The sequence below is a fragment of the Mytilus californianus genome, unplaced genomic scaffold, assembly GCF_021869535.1.
Source record: "Mytilus californianus isolate M0D057914Y unplaced genomic scaffold, xbMytCali1.0.p SCAF_13, whole genome shotgun sequence".
Lineage (NCBI taxonomy): Eukaryota > Metazoa > Mollusca > Bivalvia > Mytilida > Mytilidae > Mytilus > Mytilus californianus.
Genome location: NW_026262615.1, coordinates 16400230 through 16421774, shown reverse-complemented (window position 1 = coordinate 16421774; position 21545 = coordinate 16400230). Strand labels below are relative to the sequence as shown.

The 21545-nt window shown below is 31.5% G+C and overlaps 2 protein-coding genes across 2 annotated transcripts; one reads left to right on the top strand and one right to left on the bottom strand.

Moving 5' to 3' along the window:
- Positions 1-3081: 3081 nt before the first annotated feature.
- LOC127723274 (uncharacterized) lies at positions 3082-7791 on the bottom strand. The gene is made up of 5 exons (XM_052229842.1): positions 7716-7791; positions 6776-6885; positions 5812-5919; positions 4800-4940; positions 3082-3354 (listed from the first exon to the last, which is right to left on the bottom strand). Exons 1-5 carry the CDS (start codon positions 7734-7736, stop codon positions 3192-3194), a joined length of 543 nt encoding a protein of 180 aa, XP_052085802.1. The 5' UTR covers positions 7737-7791; the 3' UTR covers positions 3082-3191.
- Positions 7792-15658: 7867 nt separating this feature from the next.
- LOC127723273 (uncharacterized) lies at positions 15659-21294 on the top strand. Its single transcript, XM_052229841.1, has 5 exons — positions 15659-15771; positions 16930-17045; positions 18672-18803; positions 19407-19550; positions 20888-21294. Exons 1-5 carry the CDS (start codon positions 15751-15753, stop codon positions 21102-21104), a joined length of 630 nt encoding a protein of 209 aa, XP_052085801.1. The 5' UTR covers positions 15659-15750; the 3' UTR covers positions 21105-21294.
- Positions 21295-21545: the final 251 nt, after the last annotated feature.

The window sequence follows — 21545 nt, the reverse complement described above, 5'->3', positions numbered from 1 at the left end:
GAGCAAATGTCTAAAATTTCGAACCCATTTATCTCTAAAAGTAGCACATGAAGGTATGTTTTCCTTACATATTTGAATTAACTAGGTATGAATTAGCGTGTATGGAAATTGTCGTAAAAAAATCACCGTTGGGATCAAAACTGTATCGTATGACCTTTAACACGATGTACACTGATGTATGTGAAGTTAGCAGCCGGTTCGTTATTCGATATTCAATATTCAATATCCAACCGGCTGCTAGAAGTCGGTTCGATATTCAAATTTAGTTGAAAATCATAAAAAAAATAAATACTTGATAACATTAATAGTATGATTTTCATAGTTAAGAGGACTAATAAATTACGTAGGAAATCGTTTAATGACCCCTTCAAACTGTCGTAAATTCTCTCTATCGTTAATTCTCGTTGTCCTCAAATATTAACCCTTTTGTAAGTTGCATATGTGTCTTCATGTACAATAGATTTTTATCAATAAAACGACTTCAAAGATGTTATTCTATATATGATATTTCTTAAAACAAAAAGAAAAGACTATAAATCTAGAAAAATTTAGAAATATAATTAAAAATATTTATGGAAAGCCCAAAAACGAAATACGGATATCTACGGAGGGCTAAGATTGTCACTTTTCAGCTAAAAATTGTCATAAGTTCAGGACAAAGGGCACAGGGCAATGGTGAGAGCCCCCTGATCTCTCAATCTTTCTAATATTATGCGGACATTTAGTTAATAGGTAGATATAAACGTGACTAAAAGGAATTTGGGTAAACTTCCTGTCTTCTAAATTTACGGAGGGCCCAAAGTGCCAGTTTGAAATTCAAAATATATAGTGAAAACCTACCTGAGACCGCTTAAATGAGGGTGAGACCCCCTGGTCTTTCAACGTCCATAAAATTCAACTTAATCAAAGACTCTGTACATATAAAGGTTGTATCAGAAGCATTTCCCAGAATAATGTCATCTTCGATATCTACATGTACGGAGGGCTTAGATTGTCACTTTTCAGCTTAAAAATGTCAAAATTTCAGGACAAAGCGCACAGGGCAATGGCAAGAGCCCCCTGATACCAATCTTTCTAATATTATGCAGACATTTAGTAAATAGGTAGATACAAACGTGACTAAAAGGAATTTGGGAAAACTTCCTGTCTTCTATATTTACGGAGGGCCCAAAGTGCCAGTTTGACATTCAAAATATATAGTGAAAACCTATCTGAGACCGCTTAAATGAGAGTGAGACACCCCTGGTCTTTCACTGTCCATAAAATTCAACTAAATCAAAGACTCTGTAAATATAAAGGTTGTATCAGAAGTATTTCCTAGAGTAATGTCATCTTCGATATCTACGGAGGGCTTAGATTGTCACTTTTCAGCTAAAAAATGTCAAAATTTCAGGACAAAGGGCACAGGGCAATGGTGAAGGCCCTCTGCCCTCTCAATCTTTCTAATATTATGCAGACATTTAGTTAATAGGTAGATATAAACGTGACTAAAAGGAATTTGGGTAAACTTCCTGTTTTCTATATTTACGGAGGGCCTAAAGTGCCAGTTTGATATTCAAAATATATAGTGAAAACCTACCTGAGACCGCTTCAATGAGAGTGCGACCCCCTGGTCTTTCAATGTCCATAAAATTCAACTAAATCAAAGACTCTCTATATATAAAACTAAATGTCTGCATAACATTAGAAAGATTGAGAGATCAGGGGGCTCTCATCATTGCCCTGTGCCCTTTGTCCTGAAATTTTGACAATTTTTAGCTGAAAAGTGACAATCTAAGCCCTCCGTAGATATCTGTATTTCGTTTTTGGGCTTTCCATAAATATTTTTAATTATATTTCTAAATTTTTCTAGAGATCGGTTTTTCTTTTTGTTTTAAGAAATATCATATATAGAATAACATCTTTGAAGTCGTTTTATTGATAAAAATCTATTGTACATAAAGACAAATATGTAACTTACAAAAGGGATTACATTCGAGGACAGCGAGAAGGGGTCATTAAACGATTTCCTACGTAATTTATTAGTCCTCTTAACTATGAAAATCATACTATCAATGTTATCAAGTATTTATTTTTTTTATGATTTTCAACAAAATTTGAATATCGAACCGACTGCTAGCAGCCGGTTGGATATTGAATATCGAATATCGAATAACGAACCGGCTGCTAACTTCACATACATCTTAACACGAAATTCCTTATTGGACAGAAAAAATTCAACGACAACACTTTGCATGATTTTGTATGATAGTTGTAATATGAAGTAATCCCATTAGCATTAAATGAACAAATTCGACTTCGCTTTCATGGAGCGGACAAAAACGGACTAAGGAACACTTTCCCTTTTCAAAGGTAGCAAGATTTCGTTAAGTAACTAACCTCACCATTCATTCCAAAAATTGTGTGAATTTTCAATATCACAATTTACGATACTATGTATTATAAAAATAAGAAGTGGTATAATTGCCAACGAGACAACTCTCTGCAAGAGACAAAATGAAAAAGAAAATTAACAACTATAGGTCACCGTATGGCCTTCAACAATGAGCCAAACCCATATCCATTAGTCAATGATTCAGAAATTCTAAATAACTTTGTTCTTCAAAATAAAAATAACGTCACGTCATTGGTTGAATTTCATAACGTTTTAACCAATCACAAAATGTGGTGTACGTGTTTGAAACTATTGCACAGAATGCATTATAGTCTGTAATGGCGAAATTGTAATGTTTCATTTTTGTGTTCTGCTGTCCTGTTTCTCAACTGCAGTGCACTTAGATTTTTTTTTTGTATAGTTTACGTGCTTTAATTTCTTTGTCTGTTTATGTTCTTCCACTGAATCTTTGTGTAATTATCAAATTCATAAATTACAGTTCATATGCCTGACTAGATAAAACTAAGATTAAAAGGGACTTTATACGTTTATTTTACCTAGTTTAATTAGTATAATGTTCATTGTCGGGTTGTCTTTGCATGGATGTGCATGCTACATATCACGTCCGATAGGATGACATTAAATGGAGTAAAGGATAAAATCTTCACCCCATTCGATATGCATGTTATTAAAGAAACAACTAAAAATTCCAAATTATATCAAGATTTAATTTTCAGTCCAATATTCGTATTTAATACAGGATTATATTTTGTTTGATCAAAAATGTTCTGGGTCTCTCTCTCTTTCTCTCTTTCTCTCAACATTTAAATCTTTGACATTCACAACACTGAGGCAATGTAAACCATCTGCGACTGAATCCTTTTCCTGGACAATAGGTCCAAGCTACGTAACCCTTGTGGTTCGAGGGTGTACAACGGTAGTTTTTAGCAGAACAAGGTAGGTCTTGACATGATTTTGTCCTACAAATATACAATAAAGAATAATGTTATTCGTGTGGGGAATTGATGCAGACATAAGTAAGAAAAAAAATTGTTATAAGGGATTCATTTTCTATAGTTTAAACTTTTTAATTTCTTTTTCTTTTTACTATCTGTTATAAATCTTTTATCTGATATTCCCGTTTCCCACAAATTTATTCGATCAATAAGTCGAAGCTTTACGTTATTGATTTATTTATCAAATAATATTGTTGTACTCTTCACTTGTATAATACGCCGTAGATCGGCCAGTAATGAGACTTTCTGAAAGTATTATTGAAATCCATTCAATCGTGGAGTATCAACAGTGCGAACGGACGAGCAAACGAATGAAAAGATATAATGCTCACTATAGTGACTGGTTGACATACTATTATTTTGTTGATAACAACCCGACCAAAGAGCAGATAACAGCCGAAGACCACCAAAGGGTCTTCAACACAGCGAGAAAATCCTGCACCCGGAGAAGGGCTTCAGCTGGCCCCTAAACAAAAATGTGTACTAGTTCAGTCAAAATGGACGTCACACTAAACTCCGAAAAATATAAATGAACTAAAATTTAAAAAATCATAGAAGACTAACAAAGGACAGAGGCTCCTGACTTGGGACAGGCGCAACAATGCGGCGGGGTTAAACATGTTTTGTGAGATCTTATCCCTCCCTTCTGATACTTATCAGAACACACCTAATAGTTCCATTCATACTGAGTACCCATAGAATCGCAACCCCTAAATGTATTTTCCTTTTAATAACAATTTAAACCGAAAGTCTTTCTGTCGAATTTGACCACTTAATCGTTTTAAAATTTTGACGACTTCTTAGAATATGCCAACACAATTCCAGCATTTTCAGAGCTTTTCGATTTTCAAATATTAACGTTTACAAATTTACAAATTTGTAACCATAAAAAGAAGGACAATTACACTTCGGATAGTAAATTTCGCCTATAATGAACAGTTATAGCAAAGGTTATCACAAATATATGCAGATTAACAATTTCCCTGGGCAATTTGTCAAGTGTGATTGAATGGGCATTTGTGAGCATTGTATTTTGAACCCTATTGGATTTATCGCAAGTTTCTAAACTGAAAAAAGTTGATGCGAGACCAAATTGTTGACAAAGCATATAACCAAATGTTTGAGGAATGTATTGAAGGAACATTTTTGTATTGTTATTCCAATCTGGACAAAAGGTATATATACCTAATATCATATGTCATTCAAGAGCAGGGTTATGATGTGGTGCGTTCTAAATACTTTCATTTTCGTTTTTGCAAAAATTATACCCGGATTGTTATTTACATTAATGTTAATATTAATTAATGTTACATTAATTACATTACACTAATGTTGTTGTGTAAATTATATAACGTTTGTCCTCCCCTGAATAAATACATTTTTAAAATTTCTATTATATGTGTACTTACGCGCAAACAGCGTACGAAAGAGGAGTATTCCACCAATTATTGAGAATCCAACACTTTCCTAAACTACTGCTTAGGAAATGCCATCCTCTTGGATAGACTGTGACAAATTTGTGGGGGCAGAGGGAAGATGACAAAAACGAACTGAAAAATAAGAATGCATGAAAGCAATGAATTAATTTGTTATTTGTAATTGTAATGTAAAACATAGCATGGATAAACGATAAGCTGAAATTTTATAACTGGGAAAAAACAGGGAATCAACAAAATACCTCTCTAAAATAATAGAAGTAAAGGTCACTCATACAATTGAAGTCATTTAAATATTTCCTTTTTTCAGGTCATATTTCATTTGGTTATTATCTTTATTTTTGACTGTGTTACATTGTTCTATTTATACGTCACTACGACACAGTCACAGTATGATTTGCCCTTGACATATTGCTATGGTTTTCCATCTTATCTTGCAGTCAGTTGTTGAATTTAGGGGACAAAGAGTGCGTACGCCCCCTTTTTAATGTAAAAAATATCATTTATAAAATAAAATTTTCCAAAACATTTTGCCTCGCTCCGCTTGGCGGTATATATTTACTTTTATGCAATTAAGCTCCCTTCTGAATTTACTGATTCCGCCCCTGTTACTTGTCTACGCTGTTCTACGCAGCTGGATGGCTTTGTAAGCCGTGCATTAATTTTATAAGGATACTATATGTGCATAAAAGTGGATTTTATTTATCATTTGTTGTGTTATTTGTACCAATTTTCGAATTTAATAACTTTTGCAAATTTTGTTATGATTTTGTCTCTTTTTAATAAGAATATACTAAAACAAATATCCCTTTTACAAATATTCATGAAATCATAACCATATTAAGAGAAAAAGGAAGAAAAAAAAAAGAAAACTAGTGATGAATGAAAGATATAAAGCTGGACAGAAAGATGGAAAAAAGATGGACAGAAAAATGGAAAAAAAAGAGGGACAGAAAGATGGAAAAAAGTAAACATTATTACTTACACAGGGAGGAAGTCCAGTTTACTCAACGTTGCCATTTCAGCAGCATCATTTCTGATCTGTGTTTTTGTGTCCCGGTCTAACTTCTCATATGCACTTTCTATTTCAGCTCTGAAAAGGGTAGAAAAAAAATACGTGCGTTTTTATAACCATAGCTCACGTTGAAATTTCATTTATCGATTCCGCATGTATGTATACGGTTTGCCTGATAGTGTTTGCGTTTGTGAATGAAAACAAGCAAGAAAGCAAGACAAATCACAAGTTTTTGAAGTCCCGTATTACCCAAACACTATCTTTAAATAAGGGGTACAATGCTTGTTTCAAAAGACACAAATAAAATCACGATGTGCAATTTGTCAAGCTATTATTCGGGTCCAAACAATTAAAAATATATTAAACAGGCGCTGAAAATGATTTGCCGTCAACACACTGTCGATACATCCGGTCTCGCTCCTTTTGAGGTTCATGCGATTCCCTCATTGTTTGGTTGTAACCTTGATTTGTCTCATTTTAATCGATTTATGACATTTGAACATCGATAATTTACTGTCGCTATATTTCTGTCAATCATTTGACGAACAAAAGGTACATAAAAGAACAAAAGAACATACAATCAAACATATCACTAGAAAACACCCGAATCTCTGTAAAAACGTTACAATAGAAACCAAACTACAAACTAATAGAATTTTATATTTATTCCATCTATAACCTACAAATGCAATACAACTTTGTATTTAAAACTATTTTTAAAAATTTGAACAGATCCCTCCACGTTTTTATTTTCCTGGTCTATAGAAAAGCTGTCAAAATACATGTATGTCTGCGAAAAATAAAAAATATTATAGTAAATGTATTGAATTGCAACTAAATGACCCCTCCCCTTTCCCAAAGAGCTAACCTAAAAACGGCAAACGAACATGACCTTCAGAAAGATGCTAATTGTGTTAAATTGTTATTAACTTACTTTGGATAGCCCCTTTCATCTTCTATTTTTCCTTGGAATGGATCTTCAGTTTTCGCCTCCGATGCACAAATCTGACAGTTGACAACAGCAGAAAAACATAACACAATCCCCTATAATATAAATATGATATTATAATGAAAGGCCGGTGAACAAAGGGGGTGGGGGCAATTATTCTGACTTCTCATTCGTCAGCCATTTGTTTTTAAATTATTTGAAGAATCTTATACACCGAAATTCCAAAGTGTAAACTGGATGGCTACATTGAAAAATAATAGGAGAAAGTACGGTTTTTTTTTATATTGGCTTTAACATAGTTTCGGCTTAATCAGTGTAATGCTACAGTGGAAGCAGTTTTTTCTTTCCACCATTCGTTCTATATTCAAACCTACATTTTTGCCGCCCTAGAATCAAATGTATTCTTGTAAAAATATATGCCTAATATAATATATCATTCAATCAAAATTGTTTTTCATGAATATGCATTAAATATTTGTCATTGGGCGTTAAGTAGCTACCAATTAATCAATCAAACAGTTTGTGATTGAAGAGCATTAGTATTGGCTAAACAAGAAACGATACATTTCGATATTTTACTATTGAATAAATACGTACAAAAAGAGTCCTAATATCAATATAATTATTTGACGATAATAAAACTCTTGATTTGACCAAACGCAAGCTACCAAAAATCTTAAGAAACCCAATTTTAGAACTCATACATTTTAATTTTCGATAAGTTCACAAAAAGAGAAATTATGAGAAATAACACAAAAGTTAAGAGAATAAATATTCAAATTAAGAAACTACATTTTAAATAATAGTAAAATCATAAGTTTTTGAGAATAAATTCAGTTTATAAAAGTATAGATTTATTCATTTATTACTACATCTAAGTAGATGTTTTATTATTTTAAAGTCTAAAAAATATTCAATTACTTACCAAAATTCGTAGAATAGCCATATCTGTTATTTCTATTCTAGAATGAGTTGAGTGTTGTTTGATTTGAACTTCGCGGTGCTTCTCATTTATATTGAAGTAAACTTGCATTTCATTGGGTAAAACATTAGCGAATGAAAATATACGGAAATAATTTAAAGTTTGGTCATCGAACCATAAGAAAAGAAATCAACACCACAGAGGCGTATAGATAAAATCAGTATATAATTTAATGGATAATAAGTTTGACACACGCCATAAGGCATGAACTCTCATAATAAATATATACGTAAGTAAGTGAAACTGCTGATTTTTTTCCCGTAAATAATCCTGGTTATAAAAAAAAGTATTGCTTCAGCAGACTCCATAAGGAAATACATTTGCATCAACCAAACCTATAAAATGTGTTAATTGAACATCAAAAGAAATTCTCAAAACAATTACAACACAGAGGTAAAAAAGGAGCGTGTACTATTAACATCAACAATTCAAATAAAAAAAAATGTTTGTAGGATTGTAAGATTCGCTTATGTTTTCTTTGTCACTTGTATAGCAGTTTTGACAGTATTGTCAATGAAATATATATTCGCATTTCATTTTGTACAGAATAAAGAAGACGCTTACATCTGTGATATATTAACAAAATGAATTTTCATAACGAAAAATTACTTTACTGAATATGTTTGTTCATTCCTTCACTATTTCTAATTTAAATATGCAAGGCACATAACAGTATTCGTAAGATAATGTCTATTTGGTCAAATAAATTAATAAATAAATAAATCATTTTCAGTATTATTCCGAGACTTAAAGGTCGAATGATGAAATCAGTTTTTTGTTTGTTTTTGTTTTTGATTTTTTTATGATTTAATACACAGTAGCATTTTTTTGACATTATAGGCTTATAATTTGGTACGCCAGGCGCGCGTTTCGTCTACGAAAGACTCAAATCAAAAAAGTGGGAAGGAAAAAAATCTATTCCAAAAAACATATACATACCGATTAAAATATGCATTTCCTCGAAAAAATAGTTCGCTGCTTTCCAAAAAATAGAAAATGAATACCTAATAATATATCACGGGTGTTCCCTGCATCGAAATTTATGAACTTTCAAATTTGTTTTACATACTGCTATTTAAAATTAACAAAATTATATATATATCTACTTGAATAAAAGAGGCAGAATATACCGAAGGGACATTCAGAATCAAAAGTCGAAGAAAAGGTGACAATGCTTTGTCAATAAACGAAAAACGACGAAAAGACGAACAAATCCATAAAACATCAGATAGAAAACTAAAGATTTAGCAACACGAACACTATCAACAACTTTGAAAAATTAAAGAAGGTAAATAGCGTTTTAGTTTTGAAACTTAATACTGCTAAAACGAAACAGATTTGAAAATACGATGTAAGCTGTTATGAAAAAGTACTAGATTTAGCATATTAGCAAAAAAGAGTCCGAGGATACCAAAGGGACAATCAAATTTCAAAAGCCGAAAAAACCGACATAATTCATGGCAACAAAATTAGAAATGATGAAGGGAAAAACAACATAGAAAACTAAAGATTGGGCAACATAAAATCAGACGAAAACCGGCGTCAAATAGAACTAGAGGCTCTAAAGAGCCTGTGTCGCTCGCCTAGGTCTATGCGCATATTCAACTTGCAGCCGTGAATAGAATTCATGACAAAATTCTCTTTTTTGTTGATCTTGTGACTATATCGGCAAAAATTGACTTGTTTGTAGATCTTGCCTTGCTGATCATTTTTGCTATCTTAAGTTTCTATTCATCTATTTCAATTTTTATCATATAAGGCAAAACGCAAACAAAATTTGTGAAAATCGTCATTAAAGGGCAATAACTCCAATAAGGAGTCGTCGGATGATTTTCTGCATGTTGTCTTAATTGTAGATCTTGTGTTGCTGATCATTTTGCTTATTAAGTTTCTATCTATCTATAATAATGTTTAAGATAAAATGCAAAAACGCACAAAATTGGTAAAAATCGTCATCAAAGGGCAATAACTCTAATAAGGAGTCGACTGACGATTTCGGCCATAAGACTCATTTGAAGAACTTGTCATGCTAAACATTTTTGCATTTTAAAGTTTCTCTCTATCTATTATAGTTTTCAAGATAATAGGCAAAAATGTAAAAAAGTATTAAAATTTGTCAATTGAGGACAATAACTCCTATAAGAAGACACATTTCTGAAATAAGATACCCCAATGGTGATTGTCGCCAAGTTTGAATAAAATTGACCCAGTAGTTTCAGAGGAGAAGATTTGTTGTAAAAGTTAGGAGAAAAGCTCACTTGGCCCTTTGGATAGACAAAGTAGACAATTTCTTTATTAGAATCCACAACATTTTAGTGTTCATAAATGATTGAAAGGATCGGACAACAAAAACGATATCCGTACCAAAAATTGTTTTTAAGGCAGATTTTGTGCAATAAATCATCGGCAAAATATAATACTTGATGACTTTTTGAAGTTAGAATGTTTAATGGTTGTGATATTTGTCTTTAATTAAGAACAAAAAAAATCGATCTAGTTTTTTTGTTTTACCATTTTCCTTAAAAAAGGAAGAAGAAAGGAACACTTTGGTTTACTTACTTTTGTATTTTCAAGTATATTTTATTTACAAAAATAAACATAAATTATTATCTCAAGGAAGCATTTTAAAAAAATAAATATTGTTAGTCGAAGATTGTTATTGCTACATACTTAAAATATTTGTTTGCTAAAGTCTATACATAAACAAAAAATGTTGACAAAGTTTACGAATGATCGCCTGATAATGAAATATTTCAAAATAGTATCAAATTACTCCTAAACGCTTGTTATGTAAACAAAGCCCTACTGACATGAATTAACATAAAATTATAGTGCATAACAGCAAACTTTTGCTTCATTGGACCATTGATATCCGCATACTATTCCTGTAATATTAATTGGATACATATCCACCAATCAAAATTCTCCATTCCATTTGTCTGACAAGTATTTTACACAATAAAATTATTTTTAAGAGTACCGATTAATGATTATCATTATTAAAGCTGGATTCTTTTATATAAATATTGAAAATGAATTATGGCCAACAATTTCATTTTTTTTATATTGATACTTATATTTGAATTCGCAAAAATTTAAGTTTTTTTCCAGAAAAGTCAAGTTGTGGCGTTATTATGTGAAAATGTATATGCTTTTTAATATTATTCAAAATAAGGAGATGAATAAAATTGAGAATGGAAATGGGGAATTTGTCAAAGAGACAACAACCCGACCATAGAGCAGACAACAGCCGAAGGCCACCAATGGGTCTTCAATGCAGCGAGAAACTCCAAATTATACACAAGAAACTAAAATTAAAAATGATACATTACTAACAAAGGCCAGAGGCTCCTGACTTGAGACGGGCGCAAAAATGCGACGGGGTTAAACATGTTTTTTGAGATCTCAACCCTCCCCCTATACCTCTAGCCAATGTAGAAAAAACAAACGCACAACAGTACGCACAATAAAACTCAGTTTAAGAGAAGTCCGAGTCCGATGTCAGAATAGGAAACAAAAGAAAATAAACAAAATGACAATAATATGAAGTATGATTGACAATACTAGACAACTATCCACCAAACAAAGGAATCAACTTAAACATATATAAATTTTATGAATCGAAAATAATTTTTATTGGCACTCAGTATAATAATTTGTGTGATAAGGTCTTCAATTAAAATGAAAATTGTTGACAAAGTTTACAAAGGTTTGATCTCCTGATGATGTAATATTTCTTAAAATAGCACCTAAATATTATTCAAACATATGATGTTAACCCTACCCTACTGACATGCATTAACATAAAATTAATGTGCATTACAGCAAAATTTCTAATCTATATGGTGCATCGCTGCACTATTGAAATCTGTATCATAGTACCTTAACTCTAATATGGATTGAATGCATGTTCACCAATCAAAATTCGCCATCCCATTTGTCTAACAAGTATTTTAAACAATCAAATTATTTCTAAGAGAACCAAAAAATGATAAACATATTCAAAGCTCGATTCTTTTATACAAATATTGAAAATGAATCATAGCCAATAATCTCCATTTCTAACACTTTTACTAATATTTGAATTCGCAAACTGAATCGAATCTTTTTTCCAGCAAAGTCAGGTTGTGGCATTATTTTGTGAAAACGTAAAATATTTTAATTACATGAAATAAGGAGATGAAGAATGATTTCTAATGATACAATCATCCTCCAAAGCCTAAATGGCATGAATTTTAGTAACGAAATACCAATGCGTATGAGTAGCCCTTCCAGACGTAATTTGGTCATAAGTTTGTACGAGTACAATATTACGAATGATCTCTTCTGAATTCCCCCAAATTACGTCTTTTTGACGAGATAATGCGTTATACATAAAACAATATATAAAAACAATGACAGGTCACTCGATTGATTTTGGAATACATTTTTGATGGTAAAAATGTAGCTGTATTAATGATATGAAATATATGGGACAAAAGAATTTTACTCTGACAGAAGAAAACGAAATTAAGTTACTAAATTTTGGACAAAGAGTTTAATGCATATTCAAGGAAAAATCTTGAGTTACAATATGTCAAACCGTAAATCGGAAACATCATTAAGTTCATTATCAAAGATTTTTGTTTGTTTCTTTCTTTCTTTCTTTCTTCAATTCCTTTCTTTTATATTTTTTATTTTCAAAATGGATCGACGGTAAACTACTGTTGCCTATTATTGTTTCATTAATTAGCTGAGGCTGTGTTTCTATAACCGGGAGTTTTCCAGCTATAATTACCAAAAGACGGAATACCAATACTTTAAACTTTTTTGGCAAGGTCCGGACAGTATCAGACCGAAAACCTATAACAGAGCTTATGATAACATACAAAAGAGTACATAAAAACAGTATCTATAGAAAAAGATAAGTGTCCGATGGAGTAACTTATTATCGTCAAGGTGGTTTTCCATATGACAAACAAACATTTTAACAATAGAATTAATCCAACACAAAGAAATGTAAAAGATAAGCTAGATGGATTAACAAATTGTCACGAATTTGATTTATTTCTGATTCACATTTGTACAAATTTGCCGGGTTATATTTCCTTTGAAATCCTTTACTGGGGCTTACAGATATATTGACGAAAATCTTTCACACATATAGCAGCGATTACGTGCATATTAATATATATTCATGTAAACCTGTCGTTATGGACAGTACAGAGCAAAACAAATGTCTTTTTTGTTACACGGAACGGTATGCGTCTGTTGCAATTAACGAGATATACACGGCTAACTGCAAGAATTGTCGTCTGATCTTAAAAGTTCGCCAAGTGTGTCCGTGTCCCCATTGTGACAATTTCACTCGAGGTATCATTCGCATGGGGCATGCTACATGCATAGAGGTAAATGCATACCTTGTCTACACACTCTGCCTGGCTAAGTTATGAGATTTTTGCGACTTCCTTGAGGTATTTTCTCTTTTTTTGGTATATTCTAAATTTGTCGTTTCAGAATCTAATGCATTTTTATAATTGTTCAAAAGAGTACATCAAAATGTCGTGATTCCTTAGCAATATAAAATCAACCAATGACTTGACGTTATTTTTATTTTGGGGTATTAAGGTGGTACCCAACACCTTGACTAATATTAATTTGGCTCGTTTAATTTTCATAAAATTTTGACAAAATGTTTACTTTGACCCTTTGACAAAAATATAAAAATTTCAAAAAAATTTGAACCAACCACTTTATCAGAAAAATTTCATTGGTTATATAGCAGATTGACAAACACTAATTTTGATCATTGAGAAGCTTAATATTTCCTTTACAATACAACGTTATTAAAACGTTTAGCTGATTTTTACAGAGTTATCTCCCTGTAGTGTTAGGTACCACCTTAACATAAAATAACCTATAGTCCTTTAGATTCGGATGAGGTATTCTGGTTCCCGGTACTACGTTCCAGGTATTAGCTAATAGCCATACGCTGTTATATTGGTATATGTGTAACATACTGAATATTGCGATCGGGAACCAGTCTACTGATGAGGATAACCATCGAATCAAGATCCTTTTCCTGAATTTGATACTAGTGGACAACTGAAAACTTCGATCTATGACAAACAAAATGGTTTTTCAATTCAAGCTTCTTGTTCGTACATGCAATCTGCCATAGCCTACTGATAACCTCATTGATATGGTATATGTTCATTATAATGATTGTGATTTCACGGACATATGTTATTTACTCAAAACTTTCTCCAACAAGTTTATTTTGAAATGTTTTTCAACTATTAAGATTCAAATGGATGAGTCTTACGCAAACGAATAGCGCTTCATGTGTGGTTAAATTGTTGAATGAACTCAACATAGAAAATTCTGATGACTCTTTAGCGTATTGAGTGACATAAGTCACTTCTTCAGATTTCTAGGGTCTTCGTCATGAGTTGGTTTAATGATGCAGCTTTTCACTTTCTAATTTGACTGGTGACTTTTAAAGTCTATCATAGAACCATTTTATCCCTTAATGCACGTCTGACATTGTCAAGCTTTTGCACATGTTCCATGCTTTGACTCCTGATAACTACTCGTTTTCTCGACTGTGACATCATCAATGAGACTAATCACCATGTGCTCTTTAAATGAGTAACATGACGGCTGCGACTAGATGAGCAAGATCTGCTTAACATTCCTCAAATTATCTTCAGGTTTTGACGCATAGAAAAGTTTTTTTTTGTCAAATAAAATAATAGTACGATGAAATATTTTGACGATAATTTGCCATGACGTTTTGCAATCAGTATTTTGTTTGCTCTAAAATATTTTTTTTAAATTTGCGACAATTTACCGGTAAGCCTAGCATGCCTACAATTGTTGATATGATTACTGCTAATACCCGTTCCATCTGCTTTCTGTTCCATACTTACAATTATTAGATGGAAGTTATAGATTTCAAGCAGGATAAGTTTCTAAAACCTCTAACATGAACACGTAAAATACCACTAAAACTTATCAAATCAACATATCTGATACGTTTCCAAATCAAAGGAACCCAAGGGTGACATGGAATTAGAGATATGGTCACTCTGGTCTTCTATCAACCAGCAGTAAAACTTTTGCCAAAGTGGGCCTTCCGTTTAGTTGTGCGGGATGTACAATTAATTACACAGCCACGTCCGGTCAGAAAAGATAGTATTATAGAAAACACTTAAGAGAAATCTAAAGATCAAGCAACACCAACTCCTCCAAACACAGATGTCGAATCGACTTTTTTTTTTAAACACAACATTGTAGTTTTCATAAATGATGAAAAGGTTAAGATTATAAACCATTTCTTCATCCAAAAGGTGTTAAATCTTTATAATGAAAATTTTGGTGCACCAGACAAAATATAATACTCTTTTTTTAAGTACAAATCTAAGTGCTGTGATATTTGTTTTTAACTGTAACATAATTAACTATATCCTGATTTTTATCATTTTCTTAAAAAGATAAAAAGAAAACAAAAGAGAAAACACTTTGGTTTGCATGCACTTAAGTTTATATTTTCAAAGTACAAAGTATTATATTTTAATTCTGTTATTATATAAATCATTATTTTAAGGAAACAACTTTAAAAAAATATTTTTTTTCTGCCGAAAATAACTTATATTGCAACTCATTTGAATACTTTTTTTTTATAAAGTCTTCTAACAAAAGAAATTTGTTGACGCAGTTTACGAATGATCGCCTGATAATGAAATCTTAAAATTGCACTAAAGCACACATAAAAAACTTTTAATGTAAACCTAGTCCTACTGACATGAATTAACATAAAACAGTTAAAATTTTATCAACATTTTGCTTCAGTGGACCATTGATATCCGCATACTCTTACTCTGATATTAATTGGATACAATATTCACCAATCAAAGTTCTCCATCGAGTATATATACAACGGACGGCGCTTAATTCAAATTATCAACATATTCAGCAGCAACAATATTGATTCAAGATGAAAATATTAAGAACGTTGGTACGTATCTATTTCTATTTTAATTCATATATCATTCTGTCAATAATCAGATATTATTTTATAGTTATAACTGATTTTAAATATGATATTTGAACATTGGTAAACTATACTGTTACCTCTAATTTCCAGGTTCAAAATGTTTGACCAAAACTATTCCAATCATTAACTTTTAATTATTTTTTTTCAATGTTTATTGACCTATCGTTTATTTGATAATGTAATTATTTCCTTATTTTATTTATTTATATTTTTATTTTTTGTATTTTTCAATTATTTTTTTTCAATTTTGTATTTTGATGATTTATCTATGTATCTATGCCATCATCTTTAAACGATAAACAATGAAAATTTTAAACTAATGATAATTTTAAACTAATGATAATTTTAAATAATGATAATTTTAAACTAATGATAATTTGTCGAGCTTCATTTGACATGTTTGATCTATTCAGATATGTAATTGTATTCATATTTATTGTAAATGAAAGAAAAATAATGCAGATTTAGAAGCAATTAGAAAACGACCTTCGTGCAAATTGTGATACGTCATTTGCATTCATATGGCTTAAAACTTACAAAAAATCGCCAATCAATTTATTACTGTTTTACGAAGTTGACTAAGATTTTCAGTTTTCATACTAAAGGTCGGTGGTTCTCTCCGGGCACTTCGGCTTCCTCGTCCAATAAAAAATGACCTCAACGAAATAGCACAATAGTGCTGACATTGGCGTTAAACACCAATCAATCAATCATTGAATCCGAAAGTATAACAATAACAACTTTGCACCCGAGAGATCACATATTCAGTAAATAATGCATGATATACTATCATATTTAAAATTGTTTAATCAATTTAAAATATTCTAAACGAAAAAAAGCAGATCATAAAAATTAAGTATGTAACCACTTAATTGTTCCCATATTGATCATTGGAAGGGATTTCCGCCGACATACTTAAAATCATTGAATTTTCTTTTCACAAAATTAAAGTTCAGTTTATTTATTATGTATTTCATCTTTTGGGATTTCATCTTTTTTCGGTTTGGGCTCTGAAAAAACAGGCCCAAACTAAAATAAACTGTATTTGATAAATGAATATTAAAATGTGCATGCTTGTTCAATTTATTGATTTGGCTCATCAATACCTTTAATTTTTAGGTATTCTTCTGCGTCTTGGCATATGGCTTTTGCCAAGAAGAAGACCATTGTGATGCCCAGTATAATGACATTATAGCAGAAGGATTTGATTTCAATGATAATGATGAATACCCTGAGTAAGTCAGCTGTATACACGTTTCGTCTTTTCAGGTGGCATTTGTATATCAGTACATCCTTGTTTCTGTAAAATTTTCTAATAAATTGTACTTCAAGAAACTATTTACAAATGATTTGCGATATATCTCATATTTTATAAAAGTAATTCAGGGAATCCCGCATCACGATGGCAAACATTGCTGAGTTTTATCACTTTTAACTACGATTAATTTACAAATATAGTTTACGATATCTTTTATTTATTTTATAAAAAAAAATTCAGAGTATCCAGCTTCGTAATGGCAAAAATATCACAATTATATCTCTTTTACCTACAAATAATTTTCAAACAATTAACGATTTTGCACATTTAAAAAAATATTATACTGTCTTTTGGCGAGGTATATGTTTGGTTTCGTTGACTTTTCAAAATACGGTCAATTTTACCACATATTTACCAATACAAAAGATATGCAGTAATTGTTTTATATTCGATATTCCGAGAGAATAAAAGTATTTCGGCAATTGTAGCAAAGCTTATTGTTCGTCAAACAGTTTTACCGTTATTATACATGTATATACCCGTAAAAGCACGTGACGTTTAGCCTGGTGAATATCACTTTTTTCTTCGGGTGAATATGCCGTTTTTTTTTTCAAAATGCAAATCGCATAGAAAATTCTACTAAAATAATACCAATATGGATTCATTTAGATTATCTTACACCAAAAGGACAAATACATATCGAAGAATCGAAGGTTCAAATGTAACGCAACAAACAAAATAAAGATGAAATACCCCATATTCCTGTATATGTAAATCTGGACTCAATTATGATCTAACGTTCTAAACATTAATATTTCGTCATATTATATTCAATAATTGAATGTTTCTTTTTATAATTTTATTTGAGTGTCTCGTGATTGATGTCAATTAATCCAAATTACGGATTTTAATGAAACATACATGTAATGTTATTATATAGAAACTTTTTTTTAAAAGTGTAGTGTGTAATCTCGACCTGCACATTCACGTACCTATTACTAGAAAAAATGCATGAAAGTTATTTATAGATTATAAACTCATCAATATTTACAGACGTATAGTTTGCATATTTAAAGACATGTTTAACATGTGAAAGAATTCATACTCGTTATATATCTATGTGTCATGAAAGGTTTTATGCATGTATCTACTTTTTTTGCCTCGACACCCACACGTTAAATAAGACGTACACTACAACATTGGAATAATTTTGCCATATTTCCTTTTTCTAATTAGGTTTGTTGTTTATACTTTGTTTATCTTGTTTGTGTGTCTATGTACTGTAATTTGTATTGTATTGGTGACAGGTCGAATGTTCGGATTTCATACCTATGGAATTTTGTGATTCGGATTCCTCATATATAAATCGTGTTAGCTGATACCAAGGAAGTGGTATATAGCTAACATGTAATAATTAAACATGCTGATACTAAAGTTATGTTGACTAAGTGAATTGCTTCTTATTTTATCATAGGTCTGAAATATCTTATTTTATCATAGGTCTGAAATATCTTACGTTATCATAGGTCTGAAATATCTTATTTTGTCATAGGTCTGAATTCCTTATTTTATCATATGTCTGAAAAATCTTATTTTAATATAGGTCTGAAATAGATGGAGCAGAGAAAGAACTTTCTGAAAATAATAAAAGAGATTATGAGCAGTTAAAGAGTGACAAAGAAACTGCACTTAGCCTCATTTCCTTAAATTCCAAAGACCCGTGGATCGCACAAAAGTAAGATTAATATATTTCCATATATACATCATTTTAATTGATTTTCTTATTCATGCTTTACTTTGGACAACTTTTTTTTTGTATTTCTGCCTGGTAGTGTCCGTTGACGAGTCTCGTTCTGGTTAATAAAGGACAAAAGTCACTGGCAAAAAAAACCCTAACAGTTCAGCTATTAAAATCTCACACAACATTGCGTTCAAGTGATAGACACACGCTTACATCATATATACATATATTGAACTGTAAATATAAAGTATAGATATAAAAACTCTATAAAAGAGAGGCAAAAGATACGGAAGGGATACGCGCATTCATAAGTCGAAAACCAACTGACAATAAATATCAATGCAAAAAACGAAAAAAAAAAAAACGACCAGCAGACAAACAACAGTACACAAAAGTTAGTATAGAAAAACCTAAACACCCCGTGAGCAACACGAACCCCACCAAAAACGGATATTAACCAGATATTTGTTTATTGCTTAATTGTCTCTTCCGGTCATTGAAAATTACATGGTCTATACTACAAACAGTTTCAAATTATTAATAAAACAATTGTTCACAATTCACTTTATGTTTATGTGTATATTTACGATATTTTAGACCACCTATAGGAGGGTCGATGTGTGAGTCAAAGTTCAGATCATTGTCTATTGGAAGAACGTTCTGGTATTACGGGAAAAAGTGTTACGTACTGAGACCTTGGTGGAATACTGTTTTTACGGCTATAACATATGCTGACTGCAAGTGAGTTATTATTTGGTGTAAAACTTCAAAGACAAATTGACTTATGATAAGAGACATGCAGTGGCGGATCCAGAAATTTTCATAAGTGGGGCCCACTGACTGCCTAAGAGGGGGCCCGCTCCAGTCATGCTTCAGTGATTCCCTATATAATCAACCAAATGTTTCCCCAAAAAGGGGGGCCCGGGCCCCCTGGCCTCCCCCTAAATCCGCCTCTGACATGGCTCTTAGAAATCAATGGAACCACAAGTTAAATATAATTGCTTTAAAAATACGCTTTTCTGAAATGAAGAGTTGTCTCCCTTAACCCCGATGTAACCCTAGAAAGTTAAACAAAACCATTTTTTACATTACATTACATAATATAATAAGATGGGAAACCATAATTAAAGACAAGCAAAGTTTTAAAACCCCTTTGAACGCATGAACTCAAAAACGCTGCCAAAAGTGTCGACACATAGGAAGGTTGATTTATATAAGAGCACTGCTCTTGTTTCCTAATCCCAATTTTTGAATTACTTGTATATTTCGTATTTATGTATTCTTGTAGCCATACCTAACGAATTCTTTAATAAAAATATGTTTACACTATAGTGTCGAAAGGGTGAACAACTTCTGATTTGTTGGTATATCTTTTGAAATGCGATTTCACTCTCATTCTTATCATCATTTAAGCTAAAATAATTAATGCTGATACAGATATTTTGTTCAACTTATCTATTATGAGAATTTTGAAAGTGCAATCCACATGGGTCAAAATTATTTATTATTATACCTCAGTATTAAAAATGTATTTTTAAAACCAAATTGTCTGAAAAGACTTTTTACCGGTTAATAGTATCAAAAACTATTTACTCGGTATGAACTACTTACTGGAAGCAAAGTCAACATGGTCTCGTAAAAGGACAATTTAACAGTTAATAGTTTCAAAAACTATTAACTGGAAGCACTAAACATTTTCATATACGTTCTCTACAATAAAACACATATTTATAATGACTTTTCGGAAAGTAGAAAGTTTATTGTACTATTTCCTTCCACTTTGGTCGGGCCTAGTTGGTGTCTTGGGACAATAAACTTGCTATATATATTCTTCTTTTTACCAGTAGCCATTCATTAAATAAGTGTATACTTATGAATTGATATAAAGTTTATTTTTCTGATCCATAAATGTAGCATGCATGATAAAATTAAAATTCTCCAAATTTCTGCATTCTACAGTGTGATTGCTCGTACCCAAAAATGAAAATAAAGGTAAAACAATCACAACGTTAAGATGTACATTTATCAAAATGTTATCCAGAAGCTTTCATTAAAACAAAATACTTTATCAATTTCAGACCACAATCTTGTAAGAATGTTCCCTGCATTTCCTGGATGTTTCCATACAGATACAGGTGTGTACCAAGCAACTTCAAAATCTTCAACATTTGGTTATACTGTCCACAACCATTTCCACGTATACGCAGACTTCAACTGAAAGCTCCACAATGTTGTGAATGCAGGAGATTCAAAGCTCCTTGGATTGCGTTGGAGGATGTATCAACCAAAGGGTAGATAACTGAGCTTGTACCTAAATTATCATTCCAAGTTCGAATCAGACACCCAGAGCTACAAGAAATTGAACTGCATATAGATGCGAAAACATAATTTTCAGATATTTTCTTAGAAATGACGTATTTATAAAGAAAATGTCATTTTCCTTCACTTATATAATTATATCAAAAATAAAATGATTTTCCTTGAACTATAGTACTTGAAACAGTTATTTTTTTGCCTCTCTACGCTCCCCGAATATATATTTTGCTTGATTATACCACCTTTCCACCTCAAAACAGAAGTCCTAGGTGCCACCTTATTTCATACCACGAACTCATGTTTATGTTTGATAATGAAGAGAACTATTTATTATTTGTACAAGTAATTCAATGAGTTTTTTTTTATAGTTTGATACCTATAGGGGTTTTGTTAATTACACCGCATGGTAAGAGTGTAATA